We start from the raw sequence: 20,935 nt of genomic DNA, 5'->3' as shown, positions 1-20,935 counted from the left end.
ATAGCCATTGTTTAGACGGATTTTGCGAGGATAAGAAGAATTGCAGATTTCTTTATATAGGACAGGAGCGGTTAATTGATAGGTAGAGGAAAAATCGAGCAAAACTACCGGGAAATGTCTCATTTTATGCGTTTTTTCAAGCTTTTATTATAAGAATATAGTATAAACTTTTGCTCGCGATAGCGCTCTCCGTTGCGCGTGAATTTTTATACATATAATTGCATCTCTTAACCCCTCGCGCAGGCCACGATAGTCATAGCTTTTTTTCGATAGTTTACCGATATATATATAATAATAGATCTTACGATTAGCTTATCTCGTCTAACTTGTGATCTATAGGTATATTTGGTTTTTCTTCTTCTGATTTAACTGGAAACATACTTGGCAATTCACGTCTAATAAGTACAACGAAGCATTTTTTTTATCTCGACCTCAACGTGGGCGTCGATGGTCGTCTTCTTCGCACGTTCTATCTGCCGTAATTTTTTTTGTGACCCGGCGTCACCCGCCTGTAATTGATATGTCAATTTTTTTCCTTACAGCGAAGTTCCAGCTCGTTCCGGGGAGAAGCGTAGTTACTGCAAATGTTGACCTCACGGCAGTGCTGGGTATTATTTCCAGCTATTGGCTGAAAGGGTATACAATGGAATGATTTTTATCAGAGAAAAGATATGCTTTTTTATAAGCTGTGGCAGCTCCTAGGCAAAGAGATTCTAATAATAACTCAATAAAAATTCTCATAATTTAAAAAAAAAGAAAATTGTGCGTAATTTTGTAAATTTTATGATGATTAGAAATGTATATATTAATTTTATTTTATTGGTATATATAAGAGTTTAATCAATTTTACTTAATACCTTTGTAATATATGTCCTTGTTCATCGTCGGACAATTCTTCGGACCCTGAACACATGATATAAGAATTAGCGCAATTATTTTTATAATAGAAAAAATACATATTGATATTATTATAGCATACCTGAACATTGAAATCAATGTTTGTCCGAACGGGACGATGATGAAGGGGTTGCGGTGGTCTAAAGTTATTCGCAAGCGGTGCGTTTGGCTGTTTTTCATCCCCTTGCATTAATTGCCTCAGAGCGTGTAGCTATAATAATTATGAAAGTATAATAATTGTGAAAGCTATAATAATTAAGAATTGTAAAGCATAATATAAATAGAATTTAATATTTTGAATGCTGTTCTTCTTTTACAGAGTATTTGACATAAGTAAAAGATACTATTAAACTATTTAAATTTAAGAAAAATAATATATTTTTATATGAATATGATATAATTCGTTCGTATAAAGAGATTGTATTTATCGATGTATTTTTTATATTTATAACTATAAATGAGCTTGAATATTATATAAATATCAAGCCCAAAAAATAAAAAATAAATATCATTCTTAATCTGAACCAACATTCGTTATTGAATAACATGGTATGAGGCACAAATGATTTTATTGCCTCGCTGAATGCGATCGATATCAATAATAACAGAATTTGCAATTCCAATGGATAGCTAATTTAAATACGTGATCGATCATCACAAATATTATTATATGAGTATGAGATTGCTTAAGTTATACATTAGAAACAAACATTTGTCGGTTTACTCGATGCAGTTATTTTTATAAGATTTCTCAATGAAACTCCATTCTATTAATAAAGTCAGCCGCTGTACTTAACTTGAGAAAAAACTAAACAGCAACTCACTGAGCTAATTACGTATTCGCCAATATACATACCTATTTCGTGCGCTACAATAAGATTATCGTGAAGAACAAGATTTTAAATACTTTGTTATTTTTACGCTATAGAGAATTTGTTCATTCTTGAAATCAAAACATCTCTTGTTCAATTTTACGCTTGAAAGAACAAACGACTAAATGTCAAACACTGTCTTCTTTTTTTTTTACAGATTCCTGTAAAACCCGTCAAGCATGATTTATGATTACATTGCTCCAAGGTACGAGCTTAGTAAGTGCCTCATTTCCACCCTTATTTCGCAACTTACTTTATCCATTCGTTAAAGCACGACCGTCGTTCCTCGATGTTTCAAAGACTCTGTCTCTCTTAATGATCGGAATTGCATAATTGAATGGGGCCGCCGTACTTCGCGTCACGCGCGCGAACGCTCGAGTGCGGGGGCGTGTGTATGCATTTTATAAGAGCCGGCAGCGGCGATACTTGCCTGCTGCTTGGTGATGTATATAGGCTTGTTGAGGATGATCCATGTGGTGGTCTCGTGACACGCCGGCATCGTGGTGGAGCCGTCGTACGTCATGTAATGCTTCGTGTCCGGCAGAAGTTCGCGCACCCCGAAACGTTTAATTTCCATGGCCTGCCCTGTGCAATTCATACGATCGATAACGTCAACTTCGTTCGTGTATACGTAATGCATACACGTGCAATGTACGCGTGTTACTGCCCGATTGCTGCCCGATTGCTGCCCGATGCCACGGTACACACAGCTGATACACATATTGTTACGTATCACTAAAGTTACCGTGCATACACCGCTCGATTGTATTTGCATACGTCAAAGAAACATTCGCGTTCCCTTAAAGAATGATGGTAATTATCGATTTATCTTCCCGATAAAAAGTTGGCGACAATAGCCCGTGCAAAGTTTTTAAAAAGTTATAACGCATGCTGCCATCAAACTTTCGAAGGTACATCAATCTTGCAACTTTTTCATTCGAATTGTACTTTTATCTCAAAACATTAATTTATAGAGAAAAAAGAATAAATGAGAAATGAACGCGTTAATATACATATTTCAGTTTTTATCAATTATCGATTTGTGGAAGAAAATTCTTAATGTATTAAAATGTATCGTTAAAATGTTATTTGAGTTAAACAAAATGTTATTCATCACTGCAAAAAAAAAAATGGTATTTTATAAATATTCGTTCGTTGCGTCGTTATGAAAGAAATGTAATCCTGCATTAATTCGTTCGATATGCTAATCTTGACTGATATGAGAACTCTCTGAGAATTTTTAAACTCATGCAGCTAAAATTCGTCTGCTAAAACTAGATTATCGTTTTTGTTGAATTGATCGCTACTCCTCCGCGTCGTACTGTTATCCCGGAATTCGTTACGTTATTGAATTTCTCACCTCCGTATTTGATTTTATCCAACTGCTGCGTGAACGTTCTCAACTCCGGGTTCGAGAGGTCGCCCACCTAGAAAAGGACCGAGATCGCCTATGACGCTTATTTCGAACTTTATTTAACATGTGAGTATTTATAGGAGAGATTAGGTATGTACCTGTAAAAGAAGCGATACCGCCACGATCCCCTGCGCCCTGTGCAGGGCGTCCGAGAAGTTGTTATAAAGCTGCGAGTTGAAGCCGAATATCTGAAGCTACGAGAACAAAAGGCTTTGAACGTATTTAGAGACTTAAGATTAAAGAACTTTTTTTTTCTTTTTAATTTAAAAGGGCATCAACGAGAATTTAATTTCGATTAAATTCTTCCACAAACAAGCTTTGAAGTTGAAACGAAAAAAGATCGCGAGGAATGTTCGGAGGTTTTGAAATATTTTTATTTGTCTCTGTCATTTCGTACCTCGGCAGGAAACGCATGTCCATCGACGGTGTGCTCGCTGCCGATGCGATCGTCCGCGCCGAAGTGCAAATGAATCTCGTGAAATTGATAACGATAACTGAGCGGACCACCGGAGATATTGACGGGATGGCGGGTGTCGTTTTCCACAGCGAACACAACACTATGGCCGGTGTTCGCTAGTACGCCATTGATTCTGTGCTTATCCAAATGAAGCGGTTGTAAATTCGGGTCGAAAAGCAGTTGATTAGGATCGAGATTGACTGGTGATTGTCTTCGACCTTTGTTACAGAGCCACCATTCCGGGTTGATGAGACCCCAGAAGGCAGGACCTTTGAATAATCGAAGGAATTTTTCAGATCATATTAGATAACAAAAGAGAAGGATATTTGATTGATAATGATACCAATTTGGAAATCGATCTGGCTTACCAGAAATACCGTCGTATGTCCACCATTCCTCCCAGCTAACGGGTGTCGATTCTGCAAATATTTTGTTATTAATAAGTGATATAATCTCTATGAGAAATCCGATAATTCAGCATAAATTTATGAGAATTGGATAAATGCATTGTTTGGCGCTGAGAATGGACAAAAGACTCTTTGTGTCGATTGAATTGCATTAAGCAAATGTATCGGACGTCATAATCGCTTCTAATAGCATAATATTATTTATTCACTGAATTACGATTGAATGATCCAACGTCCAGTGGAGTAAAAAGCTTTTAATACTCGAATTTCTTATATAAAAATTCAATAATAGCTGCGTCAAACTTTGATAAATATATCAGAATTAAAATACTTTGTAAAATTAAAATATTATATTATTATATTATTATATATTGAATATGTCTGTTTCAATTTAATATTGTTTCAAATAAAAAAGGCTCAAAGGTTAAAAATAATGTCTACCAGGTGGTAAAGACAAATATAGGATAATGAAAAAAAAATTTTTTTCTATCGAGATCACGTATAGAAAAATATTAGAAACTCATAACAATGTTGGACATACAAACCTTTTATCAAAATGACAACAAACACTCCCCAGACACCCAGGAAGACGGAACTGAAGGGGGCCATTCCTAGCACTGTGCGGTCTTCGTCAATTGAACATCATTCGGCTCGTTTCTGCGACACAGAGAGAAGGAGAACCAGTTGATTCACGGGCTGGGTTCGAAAGTGCTCGCGTGTCGCGCACCCTCTCATGTACCCCTTCGAGGCCCGCGGAGGTCGCGACTTTCGCCCTCTTGGGCGAAATACTTCAACAGCCTGAACCATCCACGAGAGACTCCGATGAGCTCCGGTAACTTTCGAGGGAGAGAAACTTGACGATCTACGATAACGTAATTGATCCGTCAACCGTACCGCCCCTCTAAAAAGAACAAAAAAGAAAGAAAATCCGCGAACCGCCGTCGTCGGTTCTAATCTAATCGTTTGGCGTCACGCAACGCGACGACTCCGACGCCGACGAACATCGACGTTGAATTTGCATCTCTGACGCTCGTTCCGCACGAGAGGATTATCGTGTGGCACGATAACGCTCGCGGGTGACTTTCACGTTCGTGTGAATTCTCGCGTAGCCGTTACAACAAGTCCGTAATCGGATCAGTCATCCGTTGTCTTCAGCAAAGGGAAAAGCTCTTTCTCTGTCTCTCTTATTACTCGCGGTATTTTCGCGGAATGCATGCAACAGAGGAAGTATCAAGTGAGGCGCGAGTCCGAGCATCACGAGTAAGAAAGAAGAGACAAAATCCACAGTCATCGTTGTCCGGCGTCGCTTAAATGGGGGCGGGGTTCTCTCTTCGCTCGATCCCCACTCTGGTCCATTCTGTGGAGTCCACTTCACCCCGGGTTCCTCCACGGTACTCGAACGGTGTATTCTTAGGTCAGGGAAAACTCGAGTGCGCGGCTCGCTTCGATCGATCGATCGGATCTCCACACGTCCGTCCACGCGAAGAAGAAAAAAAAAAGAAAAGAAGCTAGCGAGAGCGAGTGAGAGAGAGAGAGAGAGAGAGTACGTGCTTTCCGCACGCTCGTGAATTTCAAAGGATAGCCACTCTTCGTCGTCGCCGCGTCAGCCGCACGGCTTATTCTCTTTTTCTCTTCCTCTCTATCTCCCTTTCTCTCTCTTTTTTTCTCTTTCTTTCTTGCCTCGCCTTCGCCGATGTGTCTTCGAGATAGATACTTTTATCGCGCATCGAAACTCGCTGCTGAAATATCTCGAGCCTTTGCGCCCATCGATCGTGCTTCGCACGTAGCCACTTCATCCTGCTTTAGTCGCCTATCGACCGATACAAACGGACTTTCTCCCAAAACGCCAGAAGTTTGTGTTCAAATTTTCACTGTTCTCGTCAGAAATAAATTCAAGAAATACGGATACAACTAAAAAATAATCAATCAGATTACACAAGATAGATTAGTTACGAAATTGACCTGGAAAAAGAAATCAATTTATCATTAAATCTGATAAGATCGGAATTAATGATAAAATTATATTCTCTTTCTTGATTAAATAAATAATATTCTATATTAGAATTATATATATGTGATATAAATAGAGAAAGAGAATTGAACTAATCTGAAATTAAAGACAATTCTTGCGCGCGCGCACATCGATAAAAACCAGCTCTTCTAATCACATTGTCATCATTTGACGTTTTTTTTATCCCGTGATGAATCGTTTAAATCTTTGAAGTGAAACGCTTTAAAACTGACAAAGAAAAATTCGATACTATACTATGACATTTTTTTAATTTGTCAACCTGTTTCTACATACAAATCACTCAGCATTTAGAGAAATGTCAGTGTTGTTTAAAAAAATAACTGGATTTTTATTACATTTTAGTTTATTTTTAGAAGATTATCAATCGAACAGTAAAATTGAAATTTGAGTTTTTACGAAGAATATAATTTTAAAAACTTATTTATTATTATTATTATTACTTTTAGTAGTAATTGAAAACAATGACGATTATACTTAGCATTATACTGTATGACTAATTTTGTGAGTCTCGTATTTTGAAAATTATACATGTACAAATTTTAATAAAATATCTCACACTTAGAGAAGTGCTATGTGATATATCACTCAACATAATTTAGTCAATTTAATTATTTACTTTTTTTGCGAGAAAGAACACCAAAAACATCAAATTATCGATATATCGTTCGAAATAATTAACACTTGTAGTACGTTCAGCTTCATTAGTTTTTATTTAGTGACTCGAAGGGGATTAACTCGATATTTCGCGAGGTCCGTCATACCCACGGGAAACGATGCGCGTAGGAATCTTGATCGATTTACCGTATTACCAGAGTGCAAGCGTTCATCTCTTGTTGCTTCGCGTTTCCAGGCCGAGCGAGTGGCTAAACTCAAATTGTTATCACCGCTAATCGATTAATCGAACGATGTTCCACCGCCGGCGAGCTTCTCCATCCCGAGCAACAAACATTCCATCCGCGCGTTCTGAATCCCAGACAAACGCGATGGTAAGGACCGACGCGGATGTCTCGTTCACACAGAAGAAAAGTGTCCCCCCCCTCCTCCCTCCCCTCCTTCCTCATCGCACTATACCGACCATCTCTCTTACATCTCTCGATCGCTTTTCGCTACGATTGCTTTCCTCTCGTAAATCGCGATTCCTTCATACCTTAATCCGCTTCTGCTTCATACGCTGTATTCACATCTCACACACCGCGCGTTTCCCTTTACACGTCTCTATTTCCCTCGTTTCCTTATACCTCGCTTCTACTCCGCTTGATCGCTCCTACTTATAGCTTCATGCTTCAGTTGCTCGCTACCTCATACCTGGATCGTCTTGCTTTTCATATCATCTTCATGACGCCGCGACGCCGCGCGCAGTCACGCGACGAAGACATATCCTGACGTTTATCCTGTCAACTACTAAACCGTCTTCAGCGCATTCGACGCGGAAGCGGGCTTACGGGTGCTGATCGAGGATGATTGAGAAGTATAGAGGGAAAGAGAGATAGAGGAAAGAGGAATAGAGAAATAGAGGAAGAGAGGAAGATAGAAAGAGAGTAGGTGCACGCAGGTGCGACGGGGGGCAGGAGCGCGCGCGAATCGATCGCGGGGTCCGCGACGCGAAACGCCGCGACGCGGCGACGAACGAACGGTGCGGCCGAAAATTCGCGTGACGAGAACGCGAAATGGGGAACGCGCGCGGCGTCTCCCTTGCGGAAATCAATAAGCGGCGATCGCTGAGAACGTGGTTTCTCCGCGCCGTCCTGACGCTTCCCTTCCGCTTTTCGTCGACGATGCGACGATTTCGATCTCGCGCGCGCGAACCGGCAAAAAAATTCTACATATCCCCCTGAAGAAAGAAAGAACCTACCCCCTCTGTACGTATACGGTTCGCCTCAATCTCGTTCGCTCGTTGAGCTACCACTAGGGGATACTAACCGTGGACGACGAAAAGGACGACGTCTTTCTTTTCCTCCTCCTCCTCCTTTTCCGCCGGCGCACCACTTCTTCCACCGATCTCGCCGTCGACCGCGGCCACGACAACGCGCGCCACGCAGGCCGGTGTCCTCTTCGAGGACGATGCCGCCGGAGGACGATGCCGCCGTGCGCGTCGCGGCAGATTCGCCGATTCGCGGCCCGGCGCCCGAGAGCTTCCCACGGATACTCCCTGTCTTTTATTCTTCCGATTTTCTCTCCGCGCTATCTCGTATATTTCCTCCTCTTCCACCTGTCCTACCGATTTCTGTCTTTTTTTTTCCCCTCGATCACGGAATAATTTCGTTAAAAGCGCACGGCGGCGAAGGAACGACGAAGGAGGAACGACTGCCCTACGAGGCGACTGTATACGTCCCTCCTCGCGCGTCCTCACCCCCTACACCCCTTCTCTCGCTTGAATCCCTTTCTCTATCCCTCGCACGGCAGCTACCCTCGGCATCTCTCTTTCTCTCTCTCTCTCTCTCTCACTCACTCACTCACTCACTCACTCTCGACGTTATCGTGGCGCACGCGCCAGGTGTGTCCTTCCTCTCTACCCTTCGCGTGCGCGCTGAGCGCTCTCTCCATTCTCTCTCTTTGCCTATCTCACCTTCTCTCTTTCCCCTTTCCCTCCTTCATCGCCCTCTCGCGCGCGCGATCTATTTCGTATTCGTTCCTCCTGCGCGTCCCGCTCTGCCCGTTCTGCCCGCTCAGCTCGCTTGCTACGTTCGCGCTTGTTCGGCCGCCGCATCGACGCGTCCGGACACGGAGGACGAGATTCTTGTGCCTTCGTTCGCTCGCACGTTCGCCCGTTCGTCCGCTCGCTCGCAGCCACCATCATCATCGTTTCTCGTCGTCAGGACGTTTGCGCACTCGAGCCACTGTTGGCACGAGTCGGAACAAGAGGAATGAAAGCATGAGGGAAAGGGATCACCCGGAGAGTGGAGACGCTCTCTCTCCTCCGTCCATCAGTCATGAAGGAATCCCGCGCGAGCCGGCTCGAATTACGGCGAATTGACCTATTTGCCTCAAAGGGGTGGGTTAGTTGCGCTCCTTCGGTAGGAGACGAGCCCGCTCTTGCGAGAAGCGTCCGGAATCGTAAGCCGGATAAGGGCGCAATGTCGTAGAGCGCGACCTCGAAGCCGCTCTCTGCAATTTCCCTTCCCTTTGTATGCAAGCGGCGGCGCTCGATTGCACAAAAGGGAGAGGGATCGAGGGTCGGAAAATCTTGGAGCGAATCCCTCCCTCCACTCCCCCCCTTCTCTCTTTCTCTCTCTCTCTCGTCTTTACCCTTCGTCTCTCTTCGGCCATCGGATTCGCGTTTCTTTTCTTCTCGAGACTTGCCGCGCGTAACCAGAGCGCGCTATTATATCGGGCGTTCGGTCGGTCGATCCCAGGGTTGCTCCCGCTTTCCGGAGAAGTATGCCAGGAATTTATAGAATCCATCGGGGATATCGGCAAACTGATCCCATCCCGTCTGGATATTTCTTGAACCACCACAAACGTAGATATACAATTCTGAACGGATATTCGAATTATAATTATCGCGTTGCGGAAATTAGATTGATTGGCACGAATTTATTAATAACTGACATGTGGATCATTAACGTGTTTTTGTACATTATGACGCGACACAGATTACGGTGACGGTATACGATACGTATTAACGTGCAGACTCTATAAGAAAACGTCGTAGGTATTTATGATAAATGTTAGAAATGAGAGCATATGGCATATACGTATTATATACAATACGTATTATGTTACTGGCAATATTATTATTAATATCGATATCATTTGATGTATCAATAATAGCATAAATGATTAAACTTTATATATATATATGTAATTATATACATTCTGAGTAAATAATTAAAAACAATGTACATTTACAGAAGGTGACTTTCATTTTCTAAATTTTGCCCGTATACGTTTCCGGAATGAGTCAGTTATATTTAATTTCAGAGTTCCGAGAATATCATTGCCAGAGAGAACTCTTCGCAGAAACGCTTCTATTTCCGTGAGTTTCCTCGCGTTTTCCCTCGATTGAGAAAGGCTCGGCTCCTCCCGGGCAAGAGATGTAGGCGGCATCGCCGAGCGTTAATCCTGTCATCGACATCGGTCCGCGGAACTTTACGGCGGCGACTTTCGGCTCCGCCGTGAGAGTATATCGATAGACACATCGGGGCGAAATTACGCTCGGGGATCCTCTGGCGTTGGCGTTTCGAGGTCACCAGGCGCCCCCGCCAGGATCTCCGGCGCGCGGATACACCGAAAAGCCCCTGACTGGTCGACTCTACGCGGAGGCGCTTATCGATTTTCAAAGCGGCATTGCCCCCCCGTGAACGTCGCTCTTCCAGCAGGTCGTCGTCGTCGCCGTCGCCGTCACCGTCGTCACCGTCGTCCTCCACGTTCTCTTCGTCTTATACGCCAGAGACAGAACGAAGAAAAGTGATAGAAAGAGGATTGGACGAGGAGCTTTTGGACGATCGTGCGACCAACCGAATCGATAAGACGCGTCCTAACATCCGGATGCACTCTCCCGGCTGCATCTGATTGCCCATTGCACATGCACGCCTGTTTGTGGATATTGGATTTGCCGCGAGACTTATGCCCGAGCCTCGCTTCGGCACGTTTCATAACGGCGGTTAGAAGCGGCGGCGGCAGCGGCGGCAGCGACGAGTGACGACGATTATGGGTTATCGATATTGCGGACTTAGCTCACCGCGCGCGAGCCGGGACGCTCATGGATATGCAAAAATGTAAAAAAGCGCTTTCCCAGACAACGTGGGCGGGAGGGTATTTGGACGGCGATCGTGTCGCTCTGGCGTGAGCAAACTAGTTTGCCTCTTTCGGGAACACGTCAAGAGACGCCGCCGGATCTGAAAGCCTATGGCCACCGGACAAATTCAGGGCGGTGTTTTTGGTCGATGTCCGATAGTCTAACGACGAGAGGCGGTATAAAAAGAGGCACTGCACAGGAAAGGTGTGGAGAGGAGAAAATTTATGGAACCATTACAAAGCGGAAACGTATGTTATAGCAGAATAAATTATGCAAACGTTTTGATATGTTTACGTAATTTTGATACGCGCGTAAATATGTATCTGTTTGTAAAAGAAAAATTGCGCACGGTAGATTGTGTTTTTCATAAATAAAACTGTTTGAACGAAGAAATCGATTAAAGAAGAAGTATGAAAAATAAAAGTTTGCCTTGAAAAATATGAGTACTCGCCATCAAGATTTCTTAATATTTATCACACAACTGGTTCTACAGTTTCGTCTGACTAACACGCAAGTGTTCTACTTACACGAGAGATAGCGGTTCATCATTGTGAAAATGTATAGAGGCAATTAGCCGTGTCACATGACATTATGTTCTGTCAAAACTTTAGGCAGCTTTAGAACCGTTATTAACGTCTACAACGTTTCTATATCGTATATTTCGTACACTCTAAAATGCTACTATATGATTATTCAAGCCGAAAATACGAGTTTAAATTAGTGATTACCTTGCAAATTTTGGAAGTTTAAATTAGAGAGAGAGAGAGAAGCAATTCATGTATTCCGCTTTTCCACAGGAGAGACGGTAAATATCTCAGAGGGCTTTCAACTCTTTAAACGATCGTTTGAACGCGTAATTGCTATAACTGGATGCTGTAAGCATGGCGCGGCTTATGAATAGTAATTCGTGCATTATTATTAGCTTTGACTGCAACGATCTAATTACTATCAGTTTCCGATATCGTACTTATTAGTAGTCATCCAACGCAGATTACAAATGCGAATTCCACAGATGAATGAAACAAAGAACAGAAAGTAAGAATAATGACCCATTGACCTCAGCATGAAAATAGTTTGTATTTTTTTCTTAAAAACAATTATATCTATAATATCTAACATAATTTTTTTTAAATCTTGTACAGCAAATATTTTTTTATATTTCATTAATTATTATTAAAAAATTCTTTATTTTAATTTGCAGATTTACTTTGAAGACTTCATGGAAATATCGCAAAAAGATTAGATAACTGATTAATAAAAACTATTTCTGGAACTAGTCGTCCTATTAAAGTTTCAAATACAAAATTTTTATATCCCTTATATTAATGAATTATGTATCATTGTTAAAGTAAGACGAAAGTGAGCATTTTTGTACTTAAAAAAAACCAATATTTTACATTGCAGGGATAATATTCTTTTTCTGCTTTTAAGTCAAAGAGTGATGTTCTTTTCATTCTGCACTCAGATACTTGGAGTCAGCCGTTAATCGAAGTCATGGGTAATGTCCGGAAAATTACCTAGGCATCCAGGATAAGACCCGAAATATCTTAATACTTGTCTGTAGACAACGTGACTTCCAAAATATTCACCAGGGAGGAGAGATAGAGAGAGGGAGAGAGAGAGAGAGAGAGAGAGAGAGAGAGAGAGAGAGAGAGAATAAGCAACGAATTATTGTTCATCTAATTCAAATAGATTTTTCAAAATTGAATACAAGATTTGCCATACTACATTATTGCGGAATATTACAAGATTATAATAAATGATAACGTTTCTCGAAATTTCCTTCTAATTGACTATTCGTTAAGGAATTATTAAAGTAGAGTAGATTTTGTAATATCCTTTGATAATTTATCGATAAGGATCTCCAATATTCATAAGGAGGATTTCAACTTGTATATACATTTGTGCTTTCAATTTTAAAATTGTCAAAAATTCACACATTGAATTTCATCTTATTTTCGTATCGTTTATAAGCATTATGTTACCTTCTATTTGAATTTCAAATTATCACAAAAGACATCTCACCAAGAATTCCCAGCCGTGAGATCTACCCGAACATGCGGCAATAACAAGTAGTAGCTGCAATAAAAAAAAAATAGAGGGAAGGAACAGTCGCTCGAAGTTACTTTTTCGAATAGTAGCGATGAAACATTCTTTTCAGAAGTCGAATACAGAAACGTCGTCGGTCGCAAAAATCCAATAAAGACGGTGCTCGTAAAGCGAAGCAAAGAAAGGATTACCATACCGACGAGAATAATGCACGATGAAATGTGATGGTGAATTATAACGGAATGTCATCACATTCTTGGAATGTTAAGAAAAAAATACTTTTTTTCGTTGCGATTTTACATATGTAAAACTATGAGGATCCAACGATTTTCGCTACTATAATCTCGTGCGTGCCATCTCTTATCTCCAGAAATCGAACACTGACAATTTAATACTGAAAGACAGTAATTAATTACTTATTTTTAATATTAACAACACTATTATTTAATGTCTTTAGTACTCTAAATAAGCAATTAATTATTGTCTTCCAGTAATAAATTAGCCATTAGATTTCTATAAAAGATTGGCTCGTTATCAATATTTAGATAATTTATATACATTGATTTAGATTTAATTAATTTTCTTTAACATTATATTTTATTTACATTATTTATAGACATATGAGGTTTATACAAAAAAATATAAGATTCAAATTTTGATTGAAAATATCTCGATATAAACTACTTCGCTTTAAGTTATCTCGTTAAACATGATTCTGATTCTCTGATATTCTTTTATTTTAACTCCTGAAGCTGAAAGACAATACGCATAAGGTTATTGCAACACGATGTCCCTTTATGATTTTCTCTTCCAGTAGCTGCATGTTACTCTTCTAGGACTCGCTTGAAAAGACAAAACACGCGGATGCACATTTCATGGATTCGATGCGCGACATGGAGGCGCGAGCCTAACTTGACAAAGAGTGCGGGCGTCGGAAGTGAAATGCAGCGCGATATAATGGTGCGCCAGACAAATGTCGATGTGCGAGCAACAAGTGCCGAGAGGGCCGTCTACTTCTGACAATGAGCAGGAAATCTGGCCGGCTCTCTACGGATACGTGTGCAAGTAGAGAGTGTAGGAGCGCGCTGGTCACAAAGAGGCATTGCAGTCACAATTAGCGATCACGCAAATTCAGGTCTCGTTCCATTCAGCGACAGCTGTACTTTATATGGAGTCTCCCAACACCGACATATCGCACGGCGACGAGTCGAAAGCACCGCGAAGCACGAGAGCGCTTTGTTGTGTAAGAAACGTAGTAGTGGTATGAAGCGCGAATTGAATCAGTCATTCCGAACGAGCCCTGTCTTCACTGAAGTACGTTTTATGGCGAAGGTGGAAAAGTCGGTAAAATAACGATAAAATAACGTTTCGATAGCGTAACGAAAGCGATCTGATGTTTGAAAGACAATGCTGGTCGTTTCGTGAAATATTCGTGTCTATCGATCTCAATAAGAAAAAATTGTTCAAACATAAATTTAAAATATTTAAGATAAGAATATTAAGAATAATGTATATCGATTCGAATTGATGCTATTACCTCTTATTACAAATTGAAAGAATTTTAGAAAAATAAATTTATATTTCATATCGCTTATTTGCTACAAGTTTTTCAGAAAATAAAAATTTTGAATGTTTTGATTCATTAAAATTTGTAAAATTAATTTTTAAATGCAACTGTGATAACTGATTACAGAGGAATAAAATTATATTCTTTTAAAGTATATTTTTTAATTAACATTTTAATTGTTTTTTAAATATTGCAATTTCAAAAATTACAATTATAATAGCAAATGAGCAAATTATATATATTCGACTAAGAATATTATTAATACAATATTACCCATTGCATCAACTTTTATGATTTTTATTCACAAATGTGAATGCACGTTAATTGTTTAATATATGTGTAAGTATTAGTAAGTTATTAGCGAGTGTATGGTTTCTCGTGTGCGTGAAGAGCCGTGTCACGAGCATAATAATTGGTAATTGATAATTGAGGAAATACGCGGCAGATAAGGGAAACAATAGCGCAGCGGCGTTTTGCGCGGCCAGGGAAGTAAACGATATATTAATCCTACAAATGTATACGCTTATCTATCTCCATCGCGTTTTTACAGTTTACACGCGATACAGTCATTAAAAGAGAATTCGATATGTATCGCCGCGTCATTATTATACCGCCTGATCTATCGCATACTGTAACTCTCGTTTTATATTCGTGACAGGTGTAATTTAGAAATCGAACGAGTACTTAGTGCGGGCCTCGGGTGCGAAATATTACCCGGAGATCGTAAAAGAAAATGTTAAACAACGACAACGAGATTCCGCCCGATTTTATATGATATTTATGCGAACGTGAGTGGCAAGCGAGAAAATGCATAAACAATATGGATATAATTTTTAATTACGAGAGACGGCAATAAACATTTTCGAAATGAATCAAATCCCGCGAGTGTAGTAGTATAAATGTACGTTAAATAGCAGGTAAATATTCCTTTATAGTTGAAAAAATTAATTACTAATTTATATCAAAGTGTCAGTGAATGATATTACCATGCTTATAAAGTGTATAATTATGTTATTATTCAAGACTGATGTCGACATCGTGATTTACCTGATAAACATACCAGTATAAAACATATCAAGCGTACTATTATAAAGTAGTAGTAGTACTTGTGCTTTAAGTTTAGCAAAACTTACATAGTAATATAGAATAATGGATAATTATTTAACAACCAACACATTTCTGCTAATTGATATTAATATCATTATGAAACGTTTAATTATGTTATTTTTTAACACAAATACATATACCGATATAACGTAAATGAAATAGTTTACATTTCGTTCCATAAATACGTGTACGTTAAAGGCCTTAATAATAGACAAGCTGTAACTCTCAAGTCATATCGCTTATTGCGAATAATTAAATTTTCTCAGAGTTATGCAATCTGAATATATAAGACATTCTCTGGGTTATGTTAATGAATTATAATCATAAATATAATTTACATTAATTAAAAAATAATATATTTCTTGAAAATTGTTATTTAAGGAGAATTCAATAAAATTTGAGAATTTATATATAATACAATAATATAAGATTTTAAAATTACTGATAGATAAAAATGTGAAAGATATCTTCGATGTTATCTGAAACCTGACGGAATCTTATCGTCGACGAGCTGCGATCCTACATCGATTTTTTACTAATACATGATTAGGCGGGCATCTGATAGGTACATTTATGATTTCCCGATAGTCCGATTCATTCCGACCTAATAGTGTCGTTTCGTTCCAGTTTGATTCCAAGGTCGGTTGGGTCGTTTCGGGATCGGCAGTCGAATGTTGGTAGAATAGAGAGTCGATTCCGGTTTTCATGGTACCCTTGATTGTCTGCCCGATGTTGTTCAATGTGTTTCCGATATCATTCCAGACAGAACGCTTCGCTTGGAGGTTGCTGGCTTGTGTGGCGCACGTCAAAGCGACGAGCAGCAAAAGCACGCTCAGAAAACGTTGAGGGAAATAAAATCTCATTTCTGTATCTTTCCTTGAAGGCGCGAAGAACTGCTACCTTAAACAAACTTTAAACAAGTTCGATACGTTATTGTGAGATATTTCTGGTATAGTATTACGTTAGAAAATCTATTGTCTAATATTTTTTGAAAATATTAGACAATAGATTTTCTAACGTAATACTATATTTAAAAATTTTAAAGGTATGAATAGATAATAATTGTTATCTATTTGTATCTTCTAAATATTTTTGAATTTTCAACTATTGCAAGTCAAGAATTATCGCGATATTTTAACATTAAAACAACGATCATCTCTCTTAGTTTATTCTCGAGTTTCAGATTCTCGAATAATCAAGAGGAATAGCGCGATAGTGTTGGGATACTCTGTATCTCTAATAGCTACAAACATCTGTAAACACTCTTAGTAGTGGATTGAGTAACAATGATATAATTTATTTTATCAATTTATTTTCAAGTTTATAATATACAAAATAATACGGAAAACTTGAGTGTATTATTTTGAATGTATTATCGTAAAATTCTTTAAGTAATGTATGGCAAAGAAAAGTTATTATATTATATTATGTTATATTATATTATTAAAAGTTATTATATTATATTATTATTCTGTCAGATATTAAAGAAGCAATATAGTATAATCCAATCTCTTGAATTAAACATTTTGTTATTTTTAACTTTCATCATGTACGTCAAAATGTAAATCAATCCATTTCTGGAGTTAGTTTCAAAATAAATATTAATGTATGCTTATTAATAATAAACTAAATTTAAGTTAAATTTAATATACTTTCTTGAATTCATTTGTTTAATTCCATTGTTTTAATTAAATTAACAACATATTGAGTAAGACCAGTAGTGATTTATAGAAATAAATAAAAATAATTCAAATTGGGTATAATTTGATATTATGAATTTAACAGTGTATATTAAATTGCATTAATTAATATTAATTATATTAATTATAAATCACAATAATTAATATTAAATTATATAAAAATAAATATTACACTAAATATTACATTAAATTAAAAATGTCTGCATCTTGCAAATTTTTTGTCGAAAGAGTGAATGTTTAAAAAATGCATTAGAACACAACTTATAATACGTCGAAAGCGCGACCAGAAATTGACCAAAAACTCATCAAATTTTTAATTATGCTTTGAAAAATCTACGATAAGATGGATAATAGAAAACGTATAATGAAATTGAAAATGTACCTCCGTTTTCTATCTGTTCCAACTGCGTCTGAAAGTGGTGCGCAATCGTGGAGAGTAGGTTACGTGCCGCGGAAAACGATGAATGGGTTGTCAGAAATGAGTTGTTCGGATCACGGTGGTGGAAGGTTCTTATCGTGCGGAATGAAGTAAAATACGAGCCTGTTCAGAAACATTTATGTGCACGTGCTCAATAATGTTTCCTCGCCCCTGTCTGCGCCTAGTCACGCGATTGCGCTCTCGTCTCGTCTCGTCTCGCCGCGAATTCTGTGTATGTAATATAATACACACCATGTATTTTCTGTGTATTATAATACAGCCGTCGAACGCACTGTGATGCGAAACCAAATGTTATTATGGTACATCGTCCGTCTTCTCACGAACAGATTTTGAGCAAGAGATACATCGCAAAATCGATACTGATGCATAAGTTGTATTGTTTCTTTAAACATTCTTTCTCAATTAATGTATTTTTTTAGTATTTCTTCCAGAGAAATTAGCAAAGATATTGATTATAAGATTGTTTGAAATAAAAAATATAAATAATAAGGAGCATACAGCCACAACGCAAAATGTCTTAAGCGAAAGTCATACATTTAACAATTTTTAATATAAAGTAAACGTTTCGGTCAAGTCTTGATTATCATTAGTACAATAAAATATAAAACGATGTTATAAAAAAGAATATGAACAATTCTTTGTCAGTCCAAAATTGACGATGACAATTACGTTCGTTTATGAAACGAGTTGACAATATTTTAAGTCTAGAATTGAAGATAACAAATTTACATTCGCTTATGAAACGAAATTTTATTGAACGATTTTTATTGACGAAATAGATTTCTTGTTACTTGAAGATTTGTGAGACTTCGTGTGAAAAATACGGAATTTCCAGATTCGAGTTAAATTTAAAAAAAGAGAACAAAATTTTTATCTACTACTTTTTGATATATTGTCGATAAAAATCTGTTTAGATTTAGCTTACCACATATTTTACCACATGTTTTATGCCAAAAGTATAATTCGGAGTTTTTAATGTAAATTAATAACAAGTCTTGAAAAACTTTTTAGTAAGAACTATTCTTGACAAAATGTGATGGCACGTATCTTATGACAGTCTTTATAAATTATGTAAGGAAAGGAGAGGGAAGAAAAGTGAAGGGGAATAGTTTATTGGAGAGTAGAAAGGCTTTTTTCAATAATTGGTAGATAAATGTTAGCATTCTGTATCGCTCTATTTATTCAAACTCATTTTTTATCTTTTGATATGTGTCATCGCGGAGACTGTCTTTTTATGATATGATTGTTCGGAATCTAAAATTATTATATTCTCCCAATCAATCCTATGATCGTGATCTAGTTTGTGATGAGAGATAACAGATATAGCATTAATTGGTTTTTTTATGTCATTATTGTGTTCTTTTAAACGAATTTTTAATTTCCTTTTTGTCTGTCCTACATATGAAGAATTGCAGTCGAGACAATTTATTTTATACACAACATTTGAGTGATCTTCTTTTTTAATTTTATCTTTGCCTGTTTTAATAAAAGTATTCAAACAATTCATAGATTTGTGGGCAATATTGAAATCAAATTTTTGTGTGAAAGTTTTTCAAATTTGTTTGAAATAAAATTAGAAAACTTTTAATAATTGATGAGTTTCTGCGAAATGTAGCACCTAATGCATGTATATATTTAAAGGATCTAAAATTTTCCGTAATAAGGAATAATCTTATTCAAATACCGTTTATTATTTTAATACGTCGAGTATGTAAAATCAGCTTAGAGCGACAATTCTTATTATGTATGTTCGACTTTTTCCAAGAGAATATAAAATTATTATTATTTATTACTGAGGAAGACTTTGTATGTCGAAACGTTTGAAAATTATAATGTACTTATGTAATTAAAATAAAATTCATCTTCTGAATTAAACTGTAATTGTTCGTTATAAACCTTGATATCAATTATATTGCCTTGCATTTATACGACCCTATTTATTTTTTATTTTATACCGTTTAAAATAATAAACAATTTAACAAATTCAAATTCACGTCACGTTGGAATATGCTACTTATGTGTAAAAATAAAACTTGCAGCAAAATTTAATAATATATAATAACATCAAGATAGTTTCAAATTTATTTGCATGAAATGAACTATGCAATGACTACAAAGCGTAATTGATATTTTTGCATTTTCTGAGAGACTTTATGTTTCATCCATCTTCTCTCTTGGTTATTCGATATCGAGAATCGATCTAAAAGCAATGAATGCTATGGAGAATTTCTCGTTTTGCTCTGAGCAGTTTACTTTTTTAATCACGGCGCTGTTACAGTAATGGTAATTACAACGTAGCGAGATATCGATCAAGCTTACGTGCCGGGTATTTTCAAAGAAGAAATCAACACTAGAACAATTTTTGACAAATTTATAGTCGACCACTTTTTGATATAATTTTAATTAATAGCATAAAAAATTAAGTAAATACCGATTCAAAAAATACTTTATTAAATTTTAGGAGAGTTTAATGAAATCCGTTTTCGAAATAAAAATAGTAAAATTTTAATTTAAGTAAGATTGTATTATCGAGAAATTGACATTTGAATGAAAAGATTATTGAATGAGATTGACAATCTTTCTTAAAGACAGTGACAAGCAATTAAATTTTTGCTTAGGAAAAATCAATTTGTTAAAGAACACAGTGATAGGATCCATCATTCTATTTCTTCATAGCTGTGAAGATAGCTTCAGATTCTTCTATACGAAAATGTTAGATAAATGAAGATAAGAAAGTTGAAGGAGAGAGAACTGTACATCAAACGTACGTACGTGAGAAAGGATTCCCTACCTGGTTGAGTTTTTGCACTTTGTATGCCAACGACGTTTTATATCTTGCCGGTACCTATGTTATAAAACCCCGTAGTGCCTGCTCACAATGTAATAAACTCACTTCCAGAACGAATAACGAACGTTATTCACGGGGGACGCGCAGCCGTGGCGAAGGCTTTCTTTGACCGACGGCAAGACGTAAATGCGAGAGCTTTCCCGACCACTAAGTCCCATGTACGTCTTGCCGACGAGAACGTATCGTTTTTTAACGGGCGTTTCAAAGAGGCGTTTGTTTTATCTGTATAATATAAACGTATGTGAATCACTGACGCGATAGACGCTATCGCACTTTTGCTCTCTCGCGTTTCCCATACTTTCTATTATTAATCTGGATCTCGTTATTAATTCGAGTAAATTCCGCTATCTTCTCGACTCTCCACAGACATGCGCATATATATATATATATATATATATATATATATAG

General features: G+C 37.6%; 2 protein-coding genes across 5 annotated transcripts in view; both read right to left on the bottom strand.

The window, feature by feature from the left end:
- Nucleotides 1–117: 117 nt before the first annotated feature.
- CARPB (Carbonic anhydrase-related protein B) lies at nt 118–8,591 on the bottom strand. 3 transcript variants are annotated; one of them, XM_011066688.2, is made up of 10 exons: nt 8,000–8,591; nt 4,593–4,704; nt 4,009–4,059; nt 3,581–3,909; nt 3,282–3,377; nt 3,130–3,196; nt 2,200–2,354; nt 980–1,108; nt 858–903; nt 118–628 (listed from the first exon to the last, which is right to left on the bottom strand). In XM_011066688.2, the coding sequence occupies exons 2-10, from the start codon at nt 4,654–4,656 to the stop codon at nt 612–614; spliced, it is 954 nt and encodes a 317-aa protein (XP_011064990.1). In that variant the 5' UTR covers nt 4,657–4,704; nt 8,000–8,591; the 3' UTR covers nt 118–611. The 3 variants fall into 3 exon arrangements, with proteins under 3 accessions (XP_011064990.1, XP_087262095.1, XP_011064991.1); XM_087405969.1 differs by lacking the exon at nt 8,000–8,591 and adding an exon at nt 7,932–7,950; XM_011066689.2 differs by lacking the exon at nt 8,000–8,591 and adding an exon at nt 7,385–7,772.
- Nucleotides 8,592–16,144: 7,553 nt separating this feature from the next.
- The window catches only part of LOC105152413 (uncharacterized), a 260,147-nt gene continuing 255,356 nt past the window's right edge, over nt 16,145–20,935 (bottom strand). For both annotated transcript variants that reach the window (XM_087405971.1, XM_087405972.1), the window contains exon 8: nt 16,145–16,450. In XM_087405971.1, the coding sequence (XP_087262097.1) occupies nt 16,294–16,450 (157 nt within the window). In that variant the 3' untranslated portion in view covers nt 16,145–16,293. The remainder of the gene's footprint in view (nt 16,451–20,935) is intronic.

Source organism: Acromyrmex echinatior, chromosome 4, assembly GCF_024713525.1.
Source record: "Acromyrmex echinatior isolate Ae372 chromosome 4, ASM2471352v2, whole genome shotgun sequence".
NCBI lineage: Eukaryota > Metazoa > Arthropoda > Insecta > Hymenoptera > Formicidae > Acromyrmex > Acromyrmex echinatior.
Note: the sequence above shows the minus strand (reverse complement) of the source record. Positions and strands in the feature narration are given on the sequence as shown.

What these genes read in the sequence shown, in the direction of transcription:
- CARPB (XM_011066688.2), bottom strand. Translation starts at nt 4,656, where the DNA reads ATGGCCCCCTTCAGTTCCGTCTTCCTGGGTGTCTGGGGAGTGTTTGTT. An exon ending in GGATAAAATCAAATACGGAG is followed by an intron (nt 2,355 to 3,129) that starts GTGAGAAATTCA and finishes TGAATTGCACAG; the next exon opens with GGCAGGCCATGGAAATTAAA. An exon ending in TATACATCACCAAGCAGCAG is followed by an intron (nt 1,109 to 2,199) that starts GCAAGTATCGCC and finishes TAATTATTATAG; the next exon opens with CTACACGCTCTGAGGCAATT.